This window comes from Pan troglodytes, chromosome 1 (assembly GCF_028858775.2).
Source record: "Pan troglodytes isolate AG18354 chromosome 1, NHGRI_mPanTro3-v2.0_pri, whole genome shotgun sequence".
NCBI classification, from domain to species: domain Eukaryota; kingdom Metazoa; phylum Chordata; class Mammalia; order Primates; family Hominidae; genus Pan; species Pan troglodytes.
This window is the reverse complement of record NC_072398.2, coordinates 212,546,612-212,570,323: the sequence shown is the minus strand read 5'-3', so window position 1 is coordinate 212,570,323 and position 23,712 is coordinate 212,546,612. Positions and strand designations below refer to the sequence as shown.

The window sequence follows — 23,712 nt, the reverse complement described above, 5'->3', positions numbered from 1 at the left end:
AACTGGAAGGGGAGGAAGAAACCTGTCCCTAGCACTTGGCAGACCCACTTTGCCAAGCCTCGGAACCAGATACGGTTACTGGGGGCTTCTCAGAGCGGCAGGAAGGTAGAGTAAGAACCGGACACCGGGGCTCTGACATTACACAGAAAAGGTCAGAATTCCTCCCTTCAAGTCACCCTAGGCCGGTTCCCGGGGAGCCTCACTGGAGGAATTTCAGAGGGTGTAAGACGAGGGAGAAGATGAGAAATAGGGCGGACTCTGGCCCTGGGAGGCCAGAGAAAAGGCGAGACTCCAGAGAGGCGCCGGACCCGAGGCAGACATTCCCATACAGCCGGGACTCCGAGAGCAGCCGTGGGCGACCTGGGGGCCGGGGACTCGGCGGATCCGGCCCATTCATCAAAGGAAGGCACCGGGACAAAGTTGGCCCCCTCCCCTTCTCCCCCAGCCCCCAACTCGCCGGGATCGGCTCCCTCTGTTTTCACGGCGGTTCAAATTCTCCCCCAAAACGAGGTCGAGCCGGGGATTAGAAAAGAGGGAAAAAAATATTCGTTGGCGATTTCTTTTCGTTATTGGTCCTCCGCTCCCTTGCGCCCTGGCCGCCTTCCCTCCTCATGAATAAAAGAAGTTTGAACCTATCAGATCGCGTTCACTGCCTCCTCCTCCTCCTCCTCCTCCTCCTCCTCGTACTTCGGTGAACACTTTTGCACAACTTACCCAGCTGATCACTCGCGCCCCCTCGCTTTTCCATTTCTCTTTCCCCAACCCCGTCACCCCCTGTCGCCTCCGTCCAGCCCTGAAACCCGAGGAGGCTCCTTCTTCCGTCTGTCCCCGGGTCTCCTAGGGGACGGGGCTGTGAAAGCTGGTGTGGAGGGAGAAGCGAGTGTGGTCCGGAGAAAGAAGGCGTGGAGAAGAGGGAGGGAGCGAGAGCGAGAGAATAAATATATAAATAAATACGAGAACGAAATCCACTCCGCAGTCTCCGGGCTGGGAAACTTTGGCCCCGAGCGCCAGAGCGCGAGAGCGCGAGAGCGCGGCGCTCGCCACTCTGAGGCTGGCGGCCTCGATTCCGGCCGCGTTCCCCCGGCCCCCCTCCGCCGCCGGGCCTCGTCTCCGGGTTCTGCCAGGCGCATCAGCCCGCACAACTTCTGGCCGAGGCCAGCCGGCAGAGGCGGACTTGGGGTTGGAGTGTTTGTTTGTTTGAACTTCCTCGTCGTCGCCACCTTCCCTCCCCCCAACCTCCGCCCCACCTCACCCCCCTCCCCAGCTTCTGGACGCGTTTGACTGCAGCCAGGGGTGGGGGGTGGGGGTAGGGAGTGTGTGTGGAGGGGAGGGAGAAGAGGTTAAAAAAAAGAAGACGAAGAAGACGGAAAGAAAGAGCTCGCAGCAGGGGTGAAGGGAGCGGACGGGAAGCGATTTTTGCCGACTTTGGATTCGTCCGCGGCGTGCGCAAGAATGGCGGCCCTTCCCGGCACGGTACCGAGAATGATGCGGCCGGCTCCGGGGCAGAACTACCCCCGCACGGGATTCCCTTTGGAAGGTAAGAACGCCCAGGCTGGCCTCGCCGCGACTCCGCCGCCCGGAACTCGGGGTCCTTGGAGAGGCTGCGGTCTCCAGGGGACGGTGGCGGCGCCGGCGATAGCAGAGGGATCCCGTTCTCTTCTGGGTCCCAGTCCGGGCGCGGAACCCAGGGAGTTTCTGGGACCCATACTTGTCCGCTTCTGCGTGGGTTTCACTGCCCGGCGGCCTTCGTTTCGCAGGTCGCTAGCTGCCGGTCTTTACCCGCAGGGCTGAAATTCTGGTAGATTTGGACTCCTAGTAAATATCAGGTCCTGGTGAATTTCAGCTCTTTCCACTATTTCCAGACACTTCTTCCCTGACAGTTTCTCGGCTCTCCTGGCTCGCTGGCTGCCAGCTTTCTACTCTTGTTTTGAATTATTTTTTCCACCCCCGGGATTGGTCTTCCAGTCCTTTATTTCGAACCACCTACCATGGGTGATACTTTATATGCCTCAACTACCACGACTATCCATTTCTTCCGAAGCCACATTCAAACACTCCTGCTTTTCCGCCTGGAAACAAACTAATTGGAAATAATAATTAGTAATGATTTTCCCCCTAAAACTTTTTACTCGGGCTTCCGCACTCTGGAAATCTCCCGGGAGAGAACCTCTAAACGGCGAGGTTTAGAGAACCTCTAAACGGCGAGAGGGGCACGGCAATGTCCAAACGAGGAGAAAGAGCTGATTTTGTAAAGCGTCCTTCCTAAACATCCAGCGCCCGCCCGGGGAGACCTGATAGGACGGGCGGCGGCGAACCGGGTCCTGGCTGGAGAAAAGGCTGGGAGCGCACAGCGGAGAGACCCGCTCCTGTGTTTTTGTTCTGTTTTCTTTTTAAACTAATGGAAGGCCTCAACCTGTCACTGAGGGATCATTTGGCTTCTGAGGGTAGGTAGCCTAGGGTGTCACAGAGAAGTCATTAGAAATATGTGCGACTTTTTTTTTTAATTACTCTTCCTGCGATCGTTTGAGTCCCTGGCGCGTGAGGAAGGGGAGAGGAGGCAGGGAGGGGGTGGGTGGGCTGGCAGCCTGCGATCCGGGAGGAGCTCCCTTGGGCAGCGAGACGGCGCCGGGTCCCTGAATTAGACAGAGGCGAAGAGAGCGGCTCCGTGATCAAGTGCGCGCCGGCAGCCACGCAGGCGGGAGAGCGCGCAAACCCGGGGATTTGCAGTGGCACTCTCCTGTAGCGAATGCAAGTAAAACAGGCGGCTGAGGACGCGCGGCGGATTAGAACAATATTTGCCCAACATGACGCAGAATACTGAGGAGAGCCGAGTGCCGGTCGCTAAAGAGGCTCTTGAATATAAAGTTGGGCGCTCGAGAGCTCTTGAGCGCTAATGGCATATCCCGCCACGGAGACCGAGTGACTCCGACTTTGCGACGCACGATTTCTGATTAAATCCGAGAGTGGCTTCAGACACCGACTTTTACAAAGAGAGGTGGGGGGACCGGGAGAGCGAGGGAGGGGGCGGTAGGAACGGCCCAGCAGCGGAGCCTCTTCTCGCCTCCTCCCTTTCAATTACAGTCAGCTCCCTCCACTCCCGCGGCTGTGAAATCGTTCTAATCTTCCAGATCTCCGCAACCGCTGAGTCCCCAAATTGGGGGGATCGAGGCCGGATTAGTGCGCTGGGTGTCCCCCCAGTCTTCTGTGAGGAAATTGTGTAGACTTTGCATTAAGGCAACCAGGCGTTCTCCCCTCCCCAGCACACACCAGGGATGCCTGTCTTCCCGGTTCCCAAAGTCACCCCCACCCAGGGGGACTGTGTCCCATCTGCCTACCAGCCTCGCAGAGCCTGCAGGCACGGTTCATGGATTTGTGAGGCCAAGTCAACTATTTAGTTTAGGAGCTTTGGGGCAGTAGTGTCCTAAAATTGTCCTAAAACGAAATTAGGACTTCGAGGGTGGTTAGAAGCAGGGAGAGTCACCCAAGGGACAACCAGGTGCCCTTGGAGGCAACAGCCAACAGCATATGTCACCCGTCCCTCGGCTGTGCCTCAGCTGTTCCCTGGGTCAGTTCCACGGCTCTAGCCAGAGCTGTAAATGTAGTAATCAGCCAGGCCTTTCTAGCCCCCAACAAACTGGATCATTCATGACTACCAGGAGCGTAGAACTGAGCAGATGAGCCACATCACACCCGTTATTGGCCTCTCCAAGATGCAGGCAGGCCTGCAGCCCAAGCTTCGGCCTGAGGGACAGATAGTCATTGGTCCCAAGATCTCTAAGGCTCTACCAGCCTGGTGGCTCTGTCTGCAGTCTCACCTTCGTCTCTCTCCCTCCCCTTCTTAGCAGCATTCGAATCCCCCAGGTGTGTCCTCATCCCTCGTAGTGTGGCAGGAGTTGGGGGACACAGCATCTGGGGAGACTCTTGCAGCTGTGACTCCTCTATCCATCTCTGCAGGAGATTTCCTAGATTTATGACAGTTGTTTCTCAAACTACCTACCTACCGAAGCCCCAGTGTGAGGACCACCGGGATTGCTGTCTGAGGTCTTGGGGCTCAAACAAACAAAACTGGAGTCAGGGAGTGTACTCAGTGTCTGCTCTCCATCCTCACCCTGCACCTCTCTCCTTCTGCATCTCCCCTCCCTTCTCCAGTGTCCACCCCGCTTGGCCAAGGCCGGGTCAATCAGCTGGGAGGGGTCTTCATCAATGGGCGACCCCTGCCTAACCACATCCGCCACAAGATAGTGGAGATGGCCCACCATGGCATCCGGCCCTGTGTCATCTCCCGACAGCTGCGTGTCTCCCACGGCTGCGTCTCCAAGATTCTTTGCCGCTACCAGGAGACCGGGTCCATCCGGCCTGGGGCCATCGGCGGCAGCAAGCCCAGAGTGAGTGTCTTTGCCACAGAGGCTGGCAGCTGGCTTCCTGTAGTCGGGGGCTCCTGGTTGTGGCCCCTCTTACTACCTCGTGGCACCAGGCTGTAGGAAAGTACAGCTGGAGGGTGTCTTCTACTCCCAGATATCCTCCCATTGTTTTCCTATTATTTGAATTTCTCAGAGATGGAGCTAAGTGAGGTCTAGGTTGTGCAAGACCTTGAGGCCAATGAGCCATTCCTGGACTGTCCCCACATTTGCCTCAACCCCTGTCACCTTCCAAGACCAGAAGACATCTTCTCTCAGTCTTTCCTGAGATAATGACGGGGACCCTGGGGGTCCTAATTAGAGTTTTTTATTGCCTATCCATGTCCCACCCCACCCCACCTGGCCAGACCCCCAGCTGCCTTCCTGGGAGCCAGGAACCGGTTTCTTGAAAGGATAAAGCCAATCTCTTGGGGGATGGGGGGACACAAGGTAAGCAGAACCACCAGCCTGGTCTGGGGCTCTTAAGAGGTGATATTAAAAGTATTTCCCTCCCCCCATCCCATCTTTCCACTCCTACTCTCCCACCTCCACCTCTGAAGCAGGTGGCGACTCCGGATGTAGAGAAAAAGATTGAGGAGTACAAGAGGGAAAACCCGGGCATGTTCAGCTGGGAGATCCGGGACAGGCTGCTGAAGGATGGGCACTGTGACCGAAGCACTGTGCCCTCAGGTGAGAAGGCAGCTGAGCCGGCAGAGCTGGCCCAGAGTGTGGCCAGGGGTCCAGTGTGGAGGGCTGGAGGTGGGAGAGAGGGGAGGGGAGATGATGGTTGACTGGGAACTTACTGAGAAGTTGGGAGGAAAGGAGTACAGAAAGGCAGAGTTAAGGCATAGGAGTAAATCAAAACAGAATGGAATAAGATGGAAAGAAGGAATAGGGAAAGAAAAAGTTAAGAAAGAGGGGAGAGAAATAAGACAGGGAGGAAGGAGGAAGGAAGGAAAGCAGGCAGGCAGGCGGGCAGGCAGGAATGGGCAAAAAGTTAACCTAGAAAGTTGGATGATAAGAGAGCCCCCCTGGAGGCTTTTTCGGAGAAAATGGCTTCAATCGATGGATCTGTCCTAGGAGGGTGGATGCCCATGGGCTTCCCTGGACCACCGTCTCAGAGTTATGATTTCTGCTGTCGCCAACACCAGCCATTTGAGTCCTAAATTTGGAGGTCCCAAACCATACTGCCTGTGAGAGAGAAAGTGATCTGTTGTGTGTGTGTGTGTATGTGTGTGTGTGTGTACATGTGCATTCAGGCACGCAGGGCTAGAATGCACACCTGAGTGTGGGAGTGGCAGCAGGAGCTGGAGAGACTCCAGGGAGGCCCTGGGACCTCTCAGGGGTGTGGGTGGAAGTGCACCTAGGCAGGTGTTAGTGTAAGGCACGAATGCATGCAAGCATCTGCATAGAAATGCACAGTCTAACCACCCTGTGAGTGCCCGGGGTGTGAGTCAGGCTTCTCCAAGTGGATGCTGGTTATGGAGTATGTGTCAATGCCTAAATGCCTGTGTGTGGAAGAGGGATGAATGGATATCTGTAAGGAAGCAGGGGGCTTCCTGACTTTCTCCCAGGGGCCCAGGCCACCGCTCGCTCCTCTGCTCCAACAACTTATACTTGCTCTTTTGCCTTTGAATTTCTGAGGTTTAGTGAGTTCGATTAGCCGCGTGCTCAGAATCAAGTTCGGGAAGAAAGAGGAGGAGGATGAAGCGGACAAGAAGGAGGACGACGGCGAAAAGAAGGCCAAACACAGCATCGACGGCATCCTGGGCGACAAAGGTAGGGAACTTCCCTGGGCTGCGAGGCCCCAGCCCGGGTTTTCCCACGCGCCGGTGTGCGGGCCAGTGGTTCGCTCCCGCCGCCGGAGCAGGCGACCAGAACTCCAGCGGAGAAACTCTCATGCTGCGGGGCAGCTGGGAGCCGCTCAGGCTTTGCCGACAGCGCCCCCTCGGTGCGCACCCCGGATGCCGGCTAGATGCGAAGCCCGCGCCTTCTTTGCGCTATGGAGGCCGGGCGCGGACGGCCTGTGAGTCCCGGGAGAGCCCGGCTGCGGGGCTGCGCGCCTGGTCTACCCCAATACTGCGGGGAGTGCGTCCTCCCGGGCTGGCGTTTTGGCTGCTACTCTCGGCATCGATCAATTATTTATAGGAAACTTGGGCAAGGGGGCGGGGGACGGGAGGGAGGGAGCGAGGAAGGAGGAGCCGGCCCGCGGCTCCCTAAATGAATTTGTTAACCAGACCCGCACACGCTCTCTAAACGGTCCCTTGAAACCCCGCCTGACAGTTGACTGACCGCTGCAATCAATAAAAATTAGCCAGGGCCGCCGCCTGACTCAGCCCCGCGTTGCCAGGGCGGACTGGGGGACAGAGAGTGCCTTCCTCTGTGGCGTGCGCCGGCAGGGCTGGGAGTGGAGGCCAAGTTCCCAGATGCCCAGGGTCGGAGGATCGCAGTGGGGGAGAGACCCAGGCTCCACACACCCTCTCCCCATTCTTAGCACGGCTTCCGCGGGCAGGCTGGAGTCTGAGCCCTGCGCCATGCTTTTTCTCAGGATCAGCTAAGGAGGGCGTTTAGTTTTCAAGCGCCCGCAAGCCGGGGAAAGGGGATTGTGCTTTTGTTTCTTGACGGGAGGAAGTTTCGAGAGAAGGAAGGGAAAGTTTTTCCTCATCACCCCCTCCCCTTCCTCATTGCCCTCATAATTCCCCTCCTAAGTCTCTTGGAGACTTGGTAAGTGCACGTTAAGGGGCGACAGGGAGAGAAACAGAAATGGAAGACCCAGAGTCACAAAGACTGACAGTTAAAAGAAAAGGCCCCAAACACATACGCGGGGAGGCGGCAGGCTGAGGGAATCGGAAAGACAGTGGCCATGGGAACCCGCAGACTGATGGCTTTGGAAAAAGTGGCGAGTGCCCTGGAACCTGAAAGCTTGCAAAAAGCCTGTGTTGTTTCAGTCTCCCTTCAGAGGTTTCTCCCAGCACCCCTCTCCTCACGACCCAAGCACTCCTAGCCCAGGTCTCTCTCCAGTTCTCAGAAGACCCTCCCAACCTTGAAGATGAACTTCACAGACAAAGCCGGCTTACTAAGACAACTCCCATCTACGCCCAGCCCCCACAGGCGTGGTCCGAGGAGGAAGGATGGGTGGCCGGGCAGCCCCGTGTGACAGCGGCCTGGAGCGAAGGGAAGGGGCGGCCATTGACAGACAGGGCCCCTAGTGATGCCGCAGTCCCGCCCGGGACAAAAGGGCGAGGGAAGAAAGGGAGAGAGCTGTGCCGGGCGCCCCGCTGTGCCCGGCCTGCCGAGGGGCCACGGGTCTGCGGCGGGAGGCAGCCCTGCACTGCCAAGCGGTCCTTGGCTAGGCCAGTCGGCCCAGAGCCCTGGGACACCTGCCGGGGGACCCAGTCCTTATTTCAGTTCCCATTGGAAGGAGACTAGATGGACTTTTTGTGGGTTGTGGAGGGGAGGCATAGAACTTGAATAATCTTTCCTGGACAAATAATCTTTCCTGCACAACAAACAACTCTTCTGAGGTTATCCCAGGGAGAAGCAGAGGAGGTTTGGTTTTCCTTGGAGAGACTTTAATTGTGTTTGCACGCAGGGAGTATATCCAGTTCAATCTGCGAGGAAGCACAAATAGGTAAATTTCCTCTGAGAAAAAAGGGAAGGGAAGGGAAGGAAGAGGATGGAAAGATCGTGCGGTTTGGAGGATTCCTCTGATTCCAGGGAATGCGGGGCGTTCCATGCTGGCCTGGGCTCACCACACCAGCTAACAAGCCACTTCGCTGGATAGAGGTTTTCCCTGCAGCAGAACCAGGAAGAACCACGTCTCCAAGGGTTTAAAGTGGAGCCTGTGCCAGATGGGGGAGGCTGAGGACACAGGTGCTAAGTCTAGAGGAGCTGAAGAAATGAAATGATCTTATGCAGTGAGCCTGGTCTCCAGAAAGTCCCGCAGTTTTTGCGTGACGGTGGGTGCGCTGGGTGCGCTGATTGTGCTTTGAATGGCTGTGTAAGCGCAAGCATCTCTTGGTGTGACTGTTTACCCACGGGCCTTCGGATCTGAATGCTGTAGGCCATATATCTGCGCAAATGGGATTCAGCATAGATGTGCAGGGAGTGTGTAGATGGGCGTGAATGGGCAATATGATGGTGCAGATGAGAGAGAGCCATCTATCCATCTGTGAGCAAATTGTATCCGTTTCCTATTTGAGTTCCTGGGCTGGTCGGCAGGCACCCCTGTGAACCCCTCATCTCTCTTCCAGGCCCCAGACATCAGTTTCATGGCCAAGTTAAAGGTGAAAAGACCTTCTAATCTCCATCCGAGTAATCCAGGTAGGGAGAGGCAGAGACGCCCCATGGCCAGAGCAGGGGGAGTTGTGCACACCCACAACTTTGTTTTGGCTTCTTGCTCTTGAAAAATGCTTTCTCTGGGGGAGTTGCCCCTCTCATGGCAGGGAGCCACCAAAGAAGGGGTTTAAGAGCTCTCCTCTTTAAGCACTAAAGAGAGATCCCTCCCTGAGTCCGTTTTTTCCTATCGTCCGCTTGGCATTTAATAATGTTAAGACTTATTAGAGCTGGTAATGAAAACTGGGACTGCTGAATAGGAAACTGTGTTGGAGAGGGGTGTAATAGCTTCCAGGCATGGTAAGAAACTATTTATCCGCAATCAGTTCTCACTCTCAGAGTTTGAAGCACAAACGTTAAGTTGAAGGGTTTTAAAGCAGATTAAATTGAGCTTTTATTTCTGTGCACTTTCATCTCTGAACAGCTCACTCCTGCTCCCCTTGGGCTGATATTCATGAGGCTGTTCATATTTTTTTTTTTTTTTGCTCTTATCCTTGTTAAGACTGAGTTATTAGGATTGTTGGTGGTGAGTATTCTCAGACCGTTGCCGATAGGTGCTTGCCCCAGCCAAGCTTGGCTCACCTGGAGAGGGAAGTGGACAGTTCCTTGCCCCCATGCACTTAGACTCCCTCCTCTTCACCCGTTTCTCCGAGGATCAGGGGATAGACAGGCCGGGGACCCAACAGGGAGGGGATTTGAGGAGAGAAGAGAAAGGAAAAGATTTTCATAGAATCTGAGCTCAGAGAGATTCTTGTGGGGAATTTGATAGGGGTTTGCAATGGGTCAAACCGTTCCTCAGTGGGAGCTGAGGGAGTGAGTGTGAAGAAATAAGCAATAGTATAAAAAACAATAACAGCAGTGACAAACAATAAGAACACCAAAGCCGCATGCATCTGACAGTGCACCAGTTTAAGCCAAAACTGACCGGATCAGACCAGGGGCTCCGCTTTGTTCTCTAGGATGGAAAGGCCAATGAGGTTACAATTAATATGAAATACAGGGAAAAGTTACAAGATTAGAAAAAAGAAGTAGTAGTAGTGGAGGTAGCATTTTTCTCCAGGGGACGGGGCGGGGGGGAAATCCTGGGGGTGTCAAAGTCCAGGTGGAGAATTTGCAGACTTCCTGGGTGTGAAAGACCATCTGAGGTGGGCGGAGGATTGGCGAGGACGGCGAGTGAGGCAGATTTGTTTCTCTTTGTATTTTTCCTTTATTTATTTTTAAGGCAGCAAACTTACAGGTGTGGAGTGGGAAATGACGGGGAAGGATCGGAAAGGAGGGGAGAGCCCGGAGTGTCGGTTTTAGACACTTGTAAAAGGAGGTGGGAAACAATTTAATTTGGCAGCAGCGATAGCTGCTAATGCGGTTTTCGGTCGTTTGCTACACTGGAGGAAGCTGTTTTGATTGTGTGTACAAGGACCTGCCAAATTTAATTAGGCTCCGGGGGAGCGAGTGAATAGGGGAAGGGGGGCACGGCTCCCCTCAGCCCACACCATTTTTTCGGCTTCACACCTGGAAGGGACATTGTTTACGGGATCTTCGAGAACCAGGAAGGGGCGGGGGCGGAGAGGGACAGGAGCCTTGGAAGCGGGGGCGAGGGAGGGGACGAGGATAGTCCATTTATCACGAAACAATCTGCATTGATTTAAACCAACAAGTTCCCTCCTCTGTAAATGTGTGTTTAGAGAAAGGTAATTGACACTCCACCAAATCAAAGGATTACCCCGGGTTGGCAATCTAATCAAACAGAGTCCAGGCGGGATTTGAAGCTGTTCAGAGTGGGATCAGCTTCGCATAATGGGGGCTCGGAGGAAGATGGGAGGGTGTCAGGCAATTCCCGGCTTTAGGCAGCGCTCGGCGGTGGATATCCAGTGCGACCAGAGGGAGAGAGGGAGGGGGCGCGGGAGGGGCGCGCCGGGCCGGGGGCTGGGGGGGATGGGGCGAGCGGAGAGGGGCGTGCGGAGCTGGGAACGTCCCGGCGGAGGGGGCTCCCGGCGGAGGGGGCTCCCGGCGAGGGGCCGAGCCCACACTGGGCTGACAAGGCTCCCCTTTTCTTCCCTCCATCCCCCCAACCGAAGAAGAGAGAGGGGGAGGCGGGAGCAGAGACTAACGAGAAACAACAATGAGGAGATAACTATTACAAAGGCAAACACTGGCGCTCGCGCGCTCGCAGCCCCAGAACCCGCGGTAAATAAACAAAGTCTGCAAACTGTTTGCTAGATAAACTCGTGCCTAAATTGAGTGTGACGGGCAAGGAGAGAAGAGACAGAAGGAGATAAGGTTGGAGGGGGATGAATGAGCATAATCTAATAGAAGACATTTAGAAAACAAACTTTAAACAAGGGAGAACAGGCGAGCGGAGGGCAATTATCCGCCCCAGAGAGCGGGGGAAGCCGTCGGAGGTCTGGGAAGGGGTGGAAGGGAGGGGACTGGGAGCTGCGGAAGAGCTGAGTGTTGGGGGGTGCCTTTGGGACTCCGTGGGGAGCCAAGAGGGGCTCCCCAGGGCGCGCAAGAAAAGAGGCTCGGTTCCCGGATTGAGTGAGGCTCCCGTGCTCAGCCGGTCTTGGAACGCAGGCACGTCTAAACCGGCTGGGGTCCCCCGCTGCGAGGGCGTGCGGGTTTTGTGTTCCCCTCGGGGCACGCACCGCCACACTTGGGCTGTTTCAAGGCGTTTGTACCTAAAAGACTAGTGTGCACGGCGCAGCGGTTAAAGGAATTAGATATTTACCAGTTTGAAATAAGCCTGGCTAAGAAGAAGAGAGAAGAGAGACATTGAAAAGATGAGGCTGGGGGAAGACTTCAAACGAATTCATCATTTGGAATGGTGGAGGGGAGATTTACCAGACAGTATTGGGAAGTTATTTAGATATTAATAACACATTTTCCTGAGGCGCGACCACAGCAGCCATCTGCGCTGCTCTCGGAGCTATTTGGCTGGGTAAAATATGGGCGTCTCAAATGTTGGGAAGAGATAACGCAATCAGGCTAACCCTGGTCCTGAGACTGCATCGCAGCGTTAAACCCGGATTAACCTCCCCCCTCTCCAACTCCCGCGGCCCCCTCCCCTTTCACAGCTTTCCAAATTTTCAGTGGAATTTACATGGAAGGATTTAAAAGCACATATAACAGTAGCCTTAAAGCAGTAAGGTGATTATTTGGGCTTTTTTTTTTTTTTAAGAATGTCTTTCTGAAAATGATAGTTGTCACACATTACATTATATATAAATAATATTATATAAAAACACATTTTTATATAGGAAAAGAGGGCTGAGCAAATGAGATTTCATTCCGGGTTACCTCTTTGGAGTTTCTATTTGCCATCATTCTATCACCATCGACAAAGTTGATGAGGCTTCATTCTGTACTGTGGGGCAAGAGCACCTAAGGATATAAACATGTAATGTACAAGGTCCTGGCCGTGGCCCTGGAAGCTCATAGTCTAAGACTAGACAGAACTCACACCCTTGAAAAGACAATGCCTGGTTGAGGGAAGGGTTCCTGCACAGAGGAGAGACCCCCAAAGAAAGGTTCTCTAGAGGCTCTGGGGCCTTGAAGGCCATGACTAAGGGGGGAGGACACATTCCAGAAATTCCAGAAAAATAGCTCTTCTCTCCCTCCCATTGCAGATTAAAGGGGTAATTAGCAAACAGGATGAGGGTAAGAGGCGCTGGGAAGATTAGGATGCCCCCCTCAGTTTTTGCTGTCCGGGGCCTTCCCTCTTCTTTTCCCCTTCCCCCAACTCTGGCTGAAAGAGGAAAAGGTGGAAATGGGGTCAGCGCTTTCTGACCTGCTCTGGAGCGATTGGCCCCGGCTGGGGTCGAGCAGGGGGAGGGAGGGAGGGAACTCGCCTTCCCAAATCGAATCAAGGCAGAACGGTGACCTAAGGGGGAAACTTCGCCATTAGTAGATAGATGTCTCCAAAACATCAAACGAAGTGGGGTGGGGGAGAGGTGAGGCAGGGAAGGAGTCCAGTGAGAGCGCAGGGGGAACTACCAGCATGCGAAGGGGAGGGGCCTGGAGGAGGAAGAGACGGGGTCGAGGGCAAAGGGGAGGCGGGGGCCAAAGGAAGGGGTGTGGGGAAGGGGATGCGAAGGGAGGGGGTCGGCTGCACTTGGAACTTCAACCCCCTGGGAGAGGAAAAGCGTCTGCGGGTCGCTGCAGCCTCGGGAGGGGTGAAGGGAAGTTGTGTGCGCCCCAAGTCCAGCTCAAAAGAGGCCCCGAGGGCATTCTAGGGCGCCTTGGGCACGCGTGCCAGGCCCCCGGTTTGGCAGCCGAGCTGAGCGAGGGTGGATTGCGAGGGGCACTGGGGCCGCCGCGGGGCTCTGCGTGTCGGCTGCCAGTGAACTGGCCGATTTCCCCAGTCTGAGGGTCAGCGAACGGACCTTTCCATGGCTTGGTCGCCCTGGTCCTGGAGGTGCGCTGGGCCCGAGCTCCGGTGGAGACCAAGGGAGGGGTGGGGAGAGGCAGCGGAGACAGAGAGCCACAGAGGAGGAGAGAGCTAGAAAATTCAGAGTGAGAAAGTCTGAGCGCAGCAGAAGAGAATCTTGCGCACAGTTTGAGGACGCTGGAAAATGCGGAGGGGCCGAGGGAGGCGCCGAGCAGCAGGAAGAAAGACAAAGAGATGCAGAATCACCGAGAGACTGGCCCTGGGACAGGCGGACCAGGAGAGCCAGCGGGACCTAGAGACAGAGCCCGCGGGAGAGCACGGGCCGAGAGGGCGAGTGCTCAAAGCCGGGCAGCGGCTAGGGGAAGACAGGAGGCGGGCGAGCCGCGGCCGCCCTTTTGATCCTTCGTGGCTTCGCCTTATCAGAAGCGCTTTCGGTGACATCGGCACAAAGGCAGTTCATCATATTACAGCACGTCCCGGCGGATCGCTGCGATCCTGCCGCTTAATTAGAGGCGAGCGAGCTGGGCCGGCGGGGCGGGAGGGAGGCCGACCCCGAGGCGGGAGCCCGGGTTCCGCGCTCCAACCCGGGGCGCTGGGCAGGGGCCAGCCCGCGTGCCTGGCGGTGTTGGGACGTGGAGAGAGGGAGAGGCCGGGAACTACATTCAGAGCGTTGCTAAATTAACAGGCCGGCCCGGGCTTCACTGCCCGGAGAGTGAAGCTCGCCGCCTTCCAATTTAGCCGCCGCCCCTTCTAAGTTCTCGGCTTTGGGAAGGGATGGCGCTCCGGCCACTTTCCCCTCTTCCAGGCTGCGAACGCTGCGGACTGGAGGGCGAGTAAGGGGGAGGCAACCCAGGGCGAGCTGAAGGCTCAGTGCAACTCCGGGTCCAGGTCGCACCCACCAGCCCCCCGCGGCTGTGTCCCATCCCCTCCTCCGACCGCCTTGCTCTCCATCCGAACCCAGGTGTGCGAGGCTGGAGCAATCTGAGAGGGGCAAAGTGCATCGTGGTCGAGGTTCTACTGTCCATGCCACCCGCAACTCACTAGCGATATCACTCTAGACAACCCACTCAACTTCTTTGGGCCTCAGTTTCCTTCCATGAAAAAAGAGAATTAGCTAAGACAAATGTTGTTATCCTTTTAGGGGATCCTGGATCCCTTTAAGAATAGGCTAAAACCGAAAAAATAATTCTAAAACCTTGCCATTTACATACTTACATACTTTCATACAGGCAGAATTTTTCATCTAGTATAAAGGGGTCTTTGGGGCTTCTAGAGGCCACACCCCATTCAGAACCTCACATCTACGTGCTTCCTGATGACTCCAGTATTCTCCAGGGAGCTTCTGATTCCAGCATCAGGAAGCTCAAAATGAGGAGATGGGGAGGAGGGGCACTGAGATCCTGCCCTTGGTCTGGTCCTTGCTGCTTCCTCCCCTCTCCAAAACAGAGCGGAGAGCTTCTCCTCCACCCCACTTGGTATTGGAAGGGTCCTTTGGGAAGTGTTTATATGCTGCTATAAGCACGTGTGCTATGCTCCCCCTTTTACCTATACCACCCAAAAGAGAAATTTTCCTCTGGAGTGTATGTGTGTGAATGTCTTCATTCATTCTGCAAGAATTTTTTGAGCACCTACTAGGTGCCAGGCGTTGTGTTAAGTGACCTCAAGAAGGTCCCTGCCCTCATGGGGTTCTGAGCCAGGCGGTGGAGACAGAAAATAAACAAGCCCGCAAATAAACAGATGTGTCTCGTTATGTGTTTGTTGTGTGTTTACCTGGATATCTTTGTGGGCTTCCCTCTTCGCAAGACTGTCTTGTGTCTGGGTGTTTGTGAATGGTGTGTGTGTGTGTGCGCGCGCGCGCGCGTGCGTGCGCACGACAGCAGAATGTGTTTGCGGAGCTGGGGCTGAATTTGGCAGGCAGCCCCCAAGCTGACCTCTGGAGTGGCCCGCGTCGGCGGGCTGGGCCTTGCTTCGCCACGGGTTCGAGGGAGAGGCGGAGGGAGGAGCGGCTGGGCTGCGGAGCCTCTTGCCTTCACTGCACTCTTTGTCTGACACCACGAAAAGACCGAAGATCAAAGAGGCCCCCGAGCGGGACAGAAAAAGGGGTGGGGCGGCGGGCGCGATAAGTAGCTCGGAAAACTCCACCCTAAACTTTTCTGGGTCCTTTCCATGGGACCCAGACCCTACAGAACCTCACCCAAGTGGGCGAGTGGGCGGCCGGCGGTGGGTTCTCTACAGTCCCAAGCCTCCGCGAGGGCGACAGGTGGAGAGGGACAGCTATGGCTGCGGGCTCCAATTCAGGCCGAGGTCTTTCGGTGACTGGAGAAGGTGGAGACAGAGCAACATTCAGAAGTTTTGTGAGGCGTGTGTGTGTTTGTGCGGTGTGTTCTGAACACTTTTGCAGGGAGATTGTGAGTCTGGATCAAGCCTCCTGGTTTCCTGAAAACTTGCCTTAAAGTCTGCTCTGGCTTTACCTGGGCTGCAGACTTGGGAGTTGGAAGGAGTCAGGATGAGTCCTAAGGAAGCTTCTGGAACCTCTTGTTCCCAGTGGAAGCCTGCAGAAGCACCTCCGTCTCCCGCACTTTCCTGTAACCACAGCCCTAACTCAGGAAGCTGGTCTCTAAGCCACCTGGCAAGGCGCTTTCCCCCACCCGCCTCCCGCGGTCCTCACCCTGCAGCTCTCCTTCCCGCCTGGACTTCTTGAGTTCGAATTCACCCTTCCGAGGGTCTAAAAATATGGTAGAAAAATAAAGTCCAATGTTGGGGGATATACCCCATCCTCCATTCTCCTCCCTCCCGCTGCCTGCAAATGCCAAAATTCAAAATGCCCACCCGTTCTACCTTTTCCATGGGGGAAGATTCTGAATGATTGCAGAATCCCAGCATGTCCGGGATTTGTCGGAGGTCCTTGGAGTGAACCCTAAGAAAAGAGGCCTTGGAACTTTCTTTAATAAATGGGGCTGAACCTCCCTCTCTCTTCAAATTAGGTTCTGGTTGGGACTTTTTCTCTGGTGGCCTGGTGGCCCATACAGGGGACACAGAGAGGTTTGCCCAGAGCTGCCTGTTACAGGCAATTACTGCTGTAAATGGCCCCCTTTGCGTCGACCCTCTTCCCCAAAAACCCGGTCTTTTCCGTCTCGGCGGTACCCGAGCCTCAGTTTCCCTATCTGATTAGTGAGGATAAGAGCCGCTCCTGGCCTCCCCAGGCAGCAGGAAATTAGGGCCGGGAAAGCGGTTTGGAAACTGGTCAGCGGGTGCAGGCGGGCAGAGGGTGGGAGGCGTCAGGAGTTCGTCCTCCTCCCCGGGGCGCCCCCTCCCCGCCCCCCTCTCGGCACAGTCCCCGCTCGCGCCTCAATGGCCACTTTAGAAATACAAACAACTTTAGAAATAAAGTAACCAAACCCCCGAAAGCGGCTTTGAAGAGGCGAATGCCTGGTGGCGCTTTACTATGGTGTGGGCCGAGGCCCCGGCCTAATCCCGCTTTCATTTCCACCGACGGCCGCGGGGGAAGCGCTCCCGGCCTCCCGGCCCCTCAGGAGGCTGATTAGGCCACAAAGAGCCCCCATTATCCAGAGAAGAAAACAGGGGGGCGGCGCGGGGCGGCGCGGCGCGGGGGGAGCGGCCCGCCCGCGCCCGGGCTATTGACTTAGTGGATGAAGTCAAGAGCGGGCACGCTGGGAGCCCGGGGGTGGGGTCGGGGGGAGGACTGGGGCCTTGGGCGGGGATCCCGGAGGTGGGGTGGGGGAAGGGCTGGAGGGGGAGGGGCGACCCGCGCGGGAAGGGGCGGGGGACGGAACAAAACAGAACGCACAAAACCCACAACAAAACCGAGCTCCGGGCGAGGGGAGCCGGGCCCTGGTGCAGGGCCTCGTCTGCTGAGCTTGGCTGGGTCAGCTGCCCGCGCCGGCCAGCGGAGGGGAGGGGGGCAAAGGACCTGGGCTCCGCCGCCACTGCCGCCTGGGCTGGGTTGCTTACTTGGGACGGGGTGGTGGAGGAAAGGAGAAAGTTGCAGCCGTTGGACAGTCTGTCGCTAAGTGCTACATGGCTTGGGCACGCGGCTCTGTGGCTCAGGCTCTCTAGTCCTCTGTGACCCCAGGGAGCTGGGTACAGAGGTCTCCAAAAGTCACCCCCGCTGTGGTGGCCTGCGAATCTGTGGTCACAGCTATAGAGGATGCTGTAGAGGAGATGCCTGAATTGGGGGGGGGGGGGGAAGGGAGAGGAGAAGGAGGCAGGAGATTGAAGGAGAAAGAGGAGGACCCTGGATTCTGAAAGATCTGGGTAATTTTGAGTGAAGCATTCTGAGAGCCTAGATGTTCTCTTCTGCAAAATGGGTCCATGGACACAACCTCAAAGTAGGCTAGGAAGCGTAAATGCTATAATTACATACAGTACAGGGCAAACTGGGAGGCTGGAGAAATATCACTCCCCCATCCTCTCCTGCCTCCTCATTTCCTCCAAGGCTTCTTTCAGTCACTCCCCTATGACTTGAGAAATAATAGGGGCCTTGGAAGAAACGGGCTGTGAATCCATAAGTGATCACCAAATGTGGGCGCAGGTGGGGTGGGGGCAGATGCTCAGCCAAGTGCAAATAAATAGTATCCCTCCTGATCTACAGTTCTAGACAGAAGAAATAGACCTGCTCTGTGGGCAGCTCCTCATTCAGCAGAAGGTCAAGAGAAGAAGGTAGAAACGCACAGAGCCAGTTCCTGGAGCCCAGTAGACACTGTTCTGTGTGTGGAGGGACTTCCCTCCCCTGATGGCTTCTGTCCCCACAGGCAGAGGCTGGGCAGCCTTGACTGACAGGGTAGGGAGGTGTGGGTGAGTGCTCTGGTTTGAGGAGATGGTGAAAACATCCTCCAGGTATAAAGGAGGTAGGTGAGGGCATGTGACACAGGCTCCTACCTGACTGGCCCCCAGTCACCTCCCCTCCCCAACCAGAGCTGTTTTCCCCACCCCCAGCCATCTCTCAGAAAAGGGGCCCTGACTCCAATGATTTGGAAGTTCTTTGAAGGCAATGTCACTCTTCATCCATTCACTCTACTACTTTATTTTTGTCTTTTTTTTTTTTTTTTTTTTTTTGAGACTGGGTCTTGCTCTGTCACCCAGGCTGGAATGCAGTGGTGTGATCACTGCTCAGTGTAGCCACAACCTCCCAGGCTCAAGCGATTCTCCCACCTCTGCCTCCCAAGTAGCTGGGACTACAGGCACCCACCACCACACCTGGCTAGTTTTTGTGTCTTTTTGTAGAAACAGGATTTTGCCACATTGCCTGGGCTGGTCTGGAACTCTTGGACTCAAGCGATCCTCCCATCTTGGCCTCCCAAAGTGCTGGGATTATAGTGATGAGCCACCATGCCCAGCCATTCCACTACTATTTATCAAGCCCTAGGTTGTGTGGGATGTGCTGGGGAGGATAACCCCCACTGCCAGTCCAGACTCATCAAAGGCTAAGTTAAGGAGTTAGGACTTATTCCAAGGGCAGCGGGGAGCCATGGAGGATATTTCAGTAGGGGATTGATGGATTCACCGAGCCGAGAATGTACCGGAAGATGTGGAGATACCAGCTAGGAGGTCAAGGCTGTGGGAAAGGAGCAGAGAGGTGCAGAGGGGCTGGAGAGCAGAGGATGCAAGGAGACATGGTTAGGAGAGGGCTGCCCCAGCTGGAGGTGGAAGAGGAGGAAAGCAGCCCATTCCCAGACTCCCACCACTGATGCCCAAGGGTACTGAGCCCGTGACTGGCTGCTAGGTTCATTCAAGGGAACTTGGAATTCCTCTGCAGGCTGAGATTACAAAGGGTGGAGTCAGACTCAAACAGGCCTTAGAGGTCATCTGGCCATTTTACAGATGGAAAAGCTGAGGTCCAGAGGGAGTGACATGAGTGAGGCCAAAGGAGGGAAAGGCCACTCTGGTCTGCTGGCAGTTATGTGCGGGTACAGGAGCAAAACGGACTGGTGGAAGCTTTGCTCCCAGGAATTAGGAAGGCATGGGATAAGGACAGCCGCGGGAATGAGGCCTTTCCCCATGCCGGCAGTTCATCGCCCTTCGTGTTTAATGTGACACATGCCTTAAAGTTCTGATTCACAGAGGGGGAGACTGAGGCACAGAGAGTTGATTAGCCCAAGGAAGTAAGGGGAGGAGGGTGCCCTTCTAACAGGCTCTGCAGGACTCTGACACCTTTGCCCTAAGAAGCCTGAAGGGCAGCAAGAATCTCCTCTTCTTACCCCATCTGGACAATTGCAGCCCCCATCCCCCTCCCCCGTTCTTCATAAACCCCAGATTCTCAGGTCCAGGGGAGACTGTGGTTCAAGCCATTGCCACACCCACCCCCACCCCGCTACCACCCACACTCCCAGCACCCATAAGCACCTACTGGGATCTCGAGCCCTGCTAGATGCCACAAACTTGGCCTGCTGAAGGGTTAGTCTGTCCACCATCCTGGGAACAGTCCTTTCAACAGCAAGGGAAAATAAAGCCCAGAGGGAAAAGAATCACAGATTGTGGTTAGGGTTGGAATTCGGATCCTCATGTAAATGGCCCCATGCAGAGGCCCTATCCTGAGCACTAACTGCTGTGTCATTCTGGAAGAGCCGCTTCATGTCTCTGGCCCCTGGTCCTTTTGTCTGAACAATGGCAAGGCAGGATCCGCCTAGTGGATTTTCAAACTGTGTTCCATGGAGTCCTGGGATTCTCAGCCTCAGGGGCCATCCTTTGAGCTGTAATACTCTGGGCGTGTGTTTAGTGGAGGGGAAGCAGTGAAAAACCAGCCTGTTTCCCCATGGATAGAGGAAACTCCAGGGAGGCAGGGCTTTGTCCTGGGAAGAGCAAGGACCACTTCCCATCCAAGGCTACTCTGGAGGAGGGTGAGGGGAAGAAGCTCTGTATACTCCTGGAATCAGAGCCCTCAGGCTGTGGTTATTGGTCTTCAGAGATAAGGTGATAACTGCTTATCTGGTGACAAATGATTATCCTCCTCTTCTATTCCTCTGATTAGGGAACTTTCTCTCCTGGCTGGGAGGTCTCTTTGGAAAAAGGGCAGGGCTGGTCAAGAGACACTGACATCTGCCTCTTCAGTCCCTGCCCTGCTTGCTGTGTGACCAGAAAGCAGTTACACACTCTGTGCTTCATTTTGGGGCCTGGTGGAGCAGCTGGCTTGCAATGCCATCCTGGGATGGTGCTGGAAGGAGGATTCAATGCAGCCTGTGGGGGATGGAAGGAGCAAGAGGGCAGAGGGCGGAGGACAGAGGGCTGTGCCCCGGAGTCACCCAGGTGCTTTTGCAAGACATACACACCTGGGTACTTTCTTGATTTGGGACATCTGAGTACAGTGGCTTTGGAGCAATCTGTCCCGATCATTCTGATGGCCTCCCCAGCAAGAGCCACTGGTCTCATGCAACACCTTTTTTTATAGATGGAGAAACTGAAGCCCAAAGAAAGGAAGAGAATTATTACCTGTTGCATAGCAAACGGAGAGGAGTCAGAAGAGAGACCCAGTCCCCAAAGTATTATGCCAGGCACCATGAAGGGAACATTCTTCCAAAGTTTCTGGGTCCCTCAGCTTTTGTTACGGTCACCTGTCCCTACTGAGGGTCCCATCTGCCAGGGTACCATGCTGGGAACAATGTGGCTGGCAGGGCAAGACCTCTGCTCTGTCCTACTGTCCCCAACTCCTGCTTGTGCCATGGATGGTCTCCCAGACACTCACTGTCATCTCAGCTCTGGGCTCTGAGCCCTTATATCCACAGGCAGCTTCAGTGCATGGAAGGACCCCTGGACTTGGAATCAGTAAGACCCAGGTTCCTCCCCATTGCTGCCCCCACCATGTCCCCTGAGCTGTGGCTTCCCCTCTCTCAGCCTTAGTTTTCTCATCCAGGCAATGGGAGCAAATGAATTAAAACACAGAAAAGCTATGTGGCACATAGGAAGTACATGCTTAAAATGAGATGAAAGACCTGAAAGTGATTTGTGTGAAATACATGATCCCTAAAAGTCTATATACTGAGAATTTCCCAAGTCAAAAGCACATTTTCTCATCGGTGGCTCTAAAATGTATATGCATATATTTTTATAGGTTTTTGAAAGATTTATTGCAAAAGTAATATGTACTTGTAAAATTTCACATCGTAAAAAAGTATATAAAATAAAAATTAACAATCCTTCTCTATCCCTAGCAACAGATTTGTTGAGTTGGGATATAACTATCTAGATTTATACAGTGGTATCTAGATACGTCTCTCTATCTAGATCTACCTATCCATCTATCTGTTCAGATGCAGATATATATTTGAAGGAAAGTGGTGTCACATCAGCTTAACTTGGGGGCAATAGAAGCTTCAAGGGGTGACTGTGAATGCGCAGAATTAATTTATCAGTGGTGGGTATGAGTCTGGAGAGAGATTCCGAGTGTTCCAGAGCTCAGGGTCCCCCAAAGGTTAAGCATCCTGAGTTGGAAGATTTGCAGGTGTTTGTCCTCTCAAAGTTCCATCCCTCCCCCACACCCTCCCTCCAGGCTTCACAGTGCCACCCCTCCCCCTCTCCCCTCCCCGCCCCCCCACCGCCTCCTCATGCACCTGCTGAGGCTTCCGGCCTCTGCTGCTTCAAAGAGGCAGGCTGGGCTTTACCTGCCTGCCTTGGAGAAAAGCAGCCTGGTTTGAAAGGGGAAGTGGCATTTCAGGCACTTAATTAGACCCGGGACAAGAATGGAAGCTGGCTCTCAGGTCAGGCCAGGGGGGATTGTTGGGGGATTAACACTCAGGTAAACCCATCAAGGCTCACCGGCCCCCTGGCAGGAGGCAGCAAGAGAATCCCGGGCAGCAGCGGAAAGGCTGGGCCGGCTGGGCCCACAGCCTGGGAATCACATTCCAGAGTGGGGTAGTGGGGGTGTGCAGAGCCGGTAGAGGGTGGGAGGGGAAGGGTGGGCCACTGGCTGCCTCCACCCTTAACCTCAACTGGCCCCCTTCTCTTCCCCACCCCCCCATTGCCCCAGGAAGGTAGAGTTAGAACTACCATTTTATTCCTGCAGCAAAATGTATTGAGAACCCACTATGTGCCAGGGGCTATTCCTAGGAGCACAGCCAGCAATAGCGCAAGGTCCCGGCTGCACAGAGCTCACACACTGGGGGAAGAGCAGGTTCACCAATACGGAAAGGCTTTCAGAAGGTAGATAAGGGCTTGACGAATATAAAGCAGAATTGTGATAGAAAGGGACTGACAGAGGAGTGATGTTTATTAATAGTTGGGCTATCAGGGAGGCCTGCCACCAGAAGAGGTGATATTTGACCTGAAACCCGGATGGAAGGAAAGAGGTAACCATTTATGGAAAACATCTACTACTTAGGACAATGGCCAGTTGAGAGCTGACTGCATACGTGTTAAATGATTTACATTAATGAATTCATCAGATCCTCCCAAGAATACCTCAAAGGAGAGACTATTAATTAAGAAGCCCATTAGTAGATACAGAAATTGAGGCATACAGAGAGGTGCCTCAGCAATTTGGGTCCAGATGGGCAGGGCCATCTCACTGGATGCCTGTGCCCTCCCCCTGCCCACCTCTTGCTACGTGCCAGAAACTGAGCCAGATTCTCTATACACCTCCCTTAACTCCCCAGCCATGCCCCGTGGGTATCTGTTTTCCCAGTTTTGTAGATGAAAGCACAGCTCAGAGAGGTTTACTCAGTTGCCTGGAGTCACACAGTCAACAAGTGGAGAGCCAGTCATTGAATCTGGTACCACAAACTCTTCCTGCTGCAACAGCTACGCTTTTGCAGGCACTGACTTTGGAATACCCTCAGCTAATTCACAGGGTCCTTTGTCCCTGGGGAATGGCCTTCCCTGTCTCCTTCAGGGAAAGGGTTTCATCCTTCAGGGAAGATTCATTGAATCAGGATTTGCTGGGTTTTTTTCTTTTTTTTTTTTTTTCATTTCTTTTTTTTTTACACGAATGGGCTTCCTGGCCCGCATTTTGATTTGCGCTTGGGTTTATGAATTGAGGAATCACAGTCAGCCTTGGGAATTAGTTGCAAGATAAATATTGCAATCCTGGTTAAGGACTTAAGAATTGTCACTTGTGTGTGTATATTGTTGTTGTTGTTGCAACGGTGCTGTGTACGCACAGTTACAGTGGATCAAATTTGGGGAGTTAGGAAGTGGCGTTGGTTTGTGGTTAGACTTGGGGGAGGTGTCGCTTTCGGTTGTTGGTGTGCTGGTGGCTGTGTCCCTGTGATATGGAATGTACTGTATGAGAATATGTTCAGGGGCCTATGGTTATGTGGATATGGGTGTGTAGCTGCTGATGACATGGATGGATGGATGTATCTGGGTGTGTTTCTGCAGAACAAGTGATACCTGTACCATGTGACTTTGTCAGTTCCACCACGTCCAGGCACAGGTCGGGGGGTTTGTCCATGGCTCTGAACATATCTGCCCCCATTTTACAGATAGGAAACCAAGACTTAGAGAGGCCAAGTCATCTGCTTGAAGTCGTCTAGCTGAGAAGCGGCTGAGCCTGAAGGGAAACCAGGGCTGCCTTCAGAGTCCAGCCTCTTTTCCCTGCTCCCCAGGAAAGGTTTTAGTAACAACAAAAGGTTTAAATGCCAGCAA

General features: G+C 54.5%; 1 protein-coding gene across 6 annotated transcripts in view; it reads left to right on the top strand.

The window, feature by feature from the left end:
- Positions 1–694: 694 nt before the first annotated feature.
- Positions 695–23,712, top strand: part of PAX7 (paired box 7) — a 118,041-nt gene continuing 95,023 nt past the window's right edge. For 2 of the 6 annotated variants that reach the window (XM_009449468.5, XM_513156.6), the window contains exons 1-4: positions 695–1,537; positions 4,150–4,385; positions 4,958–5,087; positions 6,048–6,176. In XM_009449468.5, coding sequence (XP_009447743.1) covers positions 1,453–1,537; positions 4,150–4,385; positions 4,958–5,087; positions 6,048–6,176 — 580 coding nt within the window. In that variant the 5' untranslated portion in view covers positions 695–1,452. Of the gene's footprint in view, positions 1,538–4,149; positions 4,386–4,957; positions 5,088–6,041; positions 6,177–23,712 lie in introns of all 6 variants that reach the window. The other 4 variants (XM_001157066.6, XM_009449449.5, XM_054679950.1 and 1 more) reach the window with 3 other exon arrangements.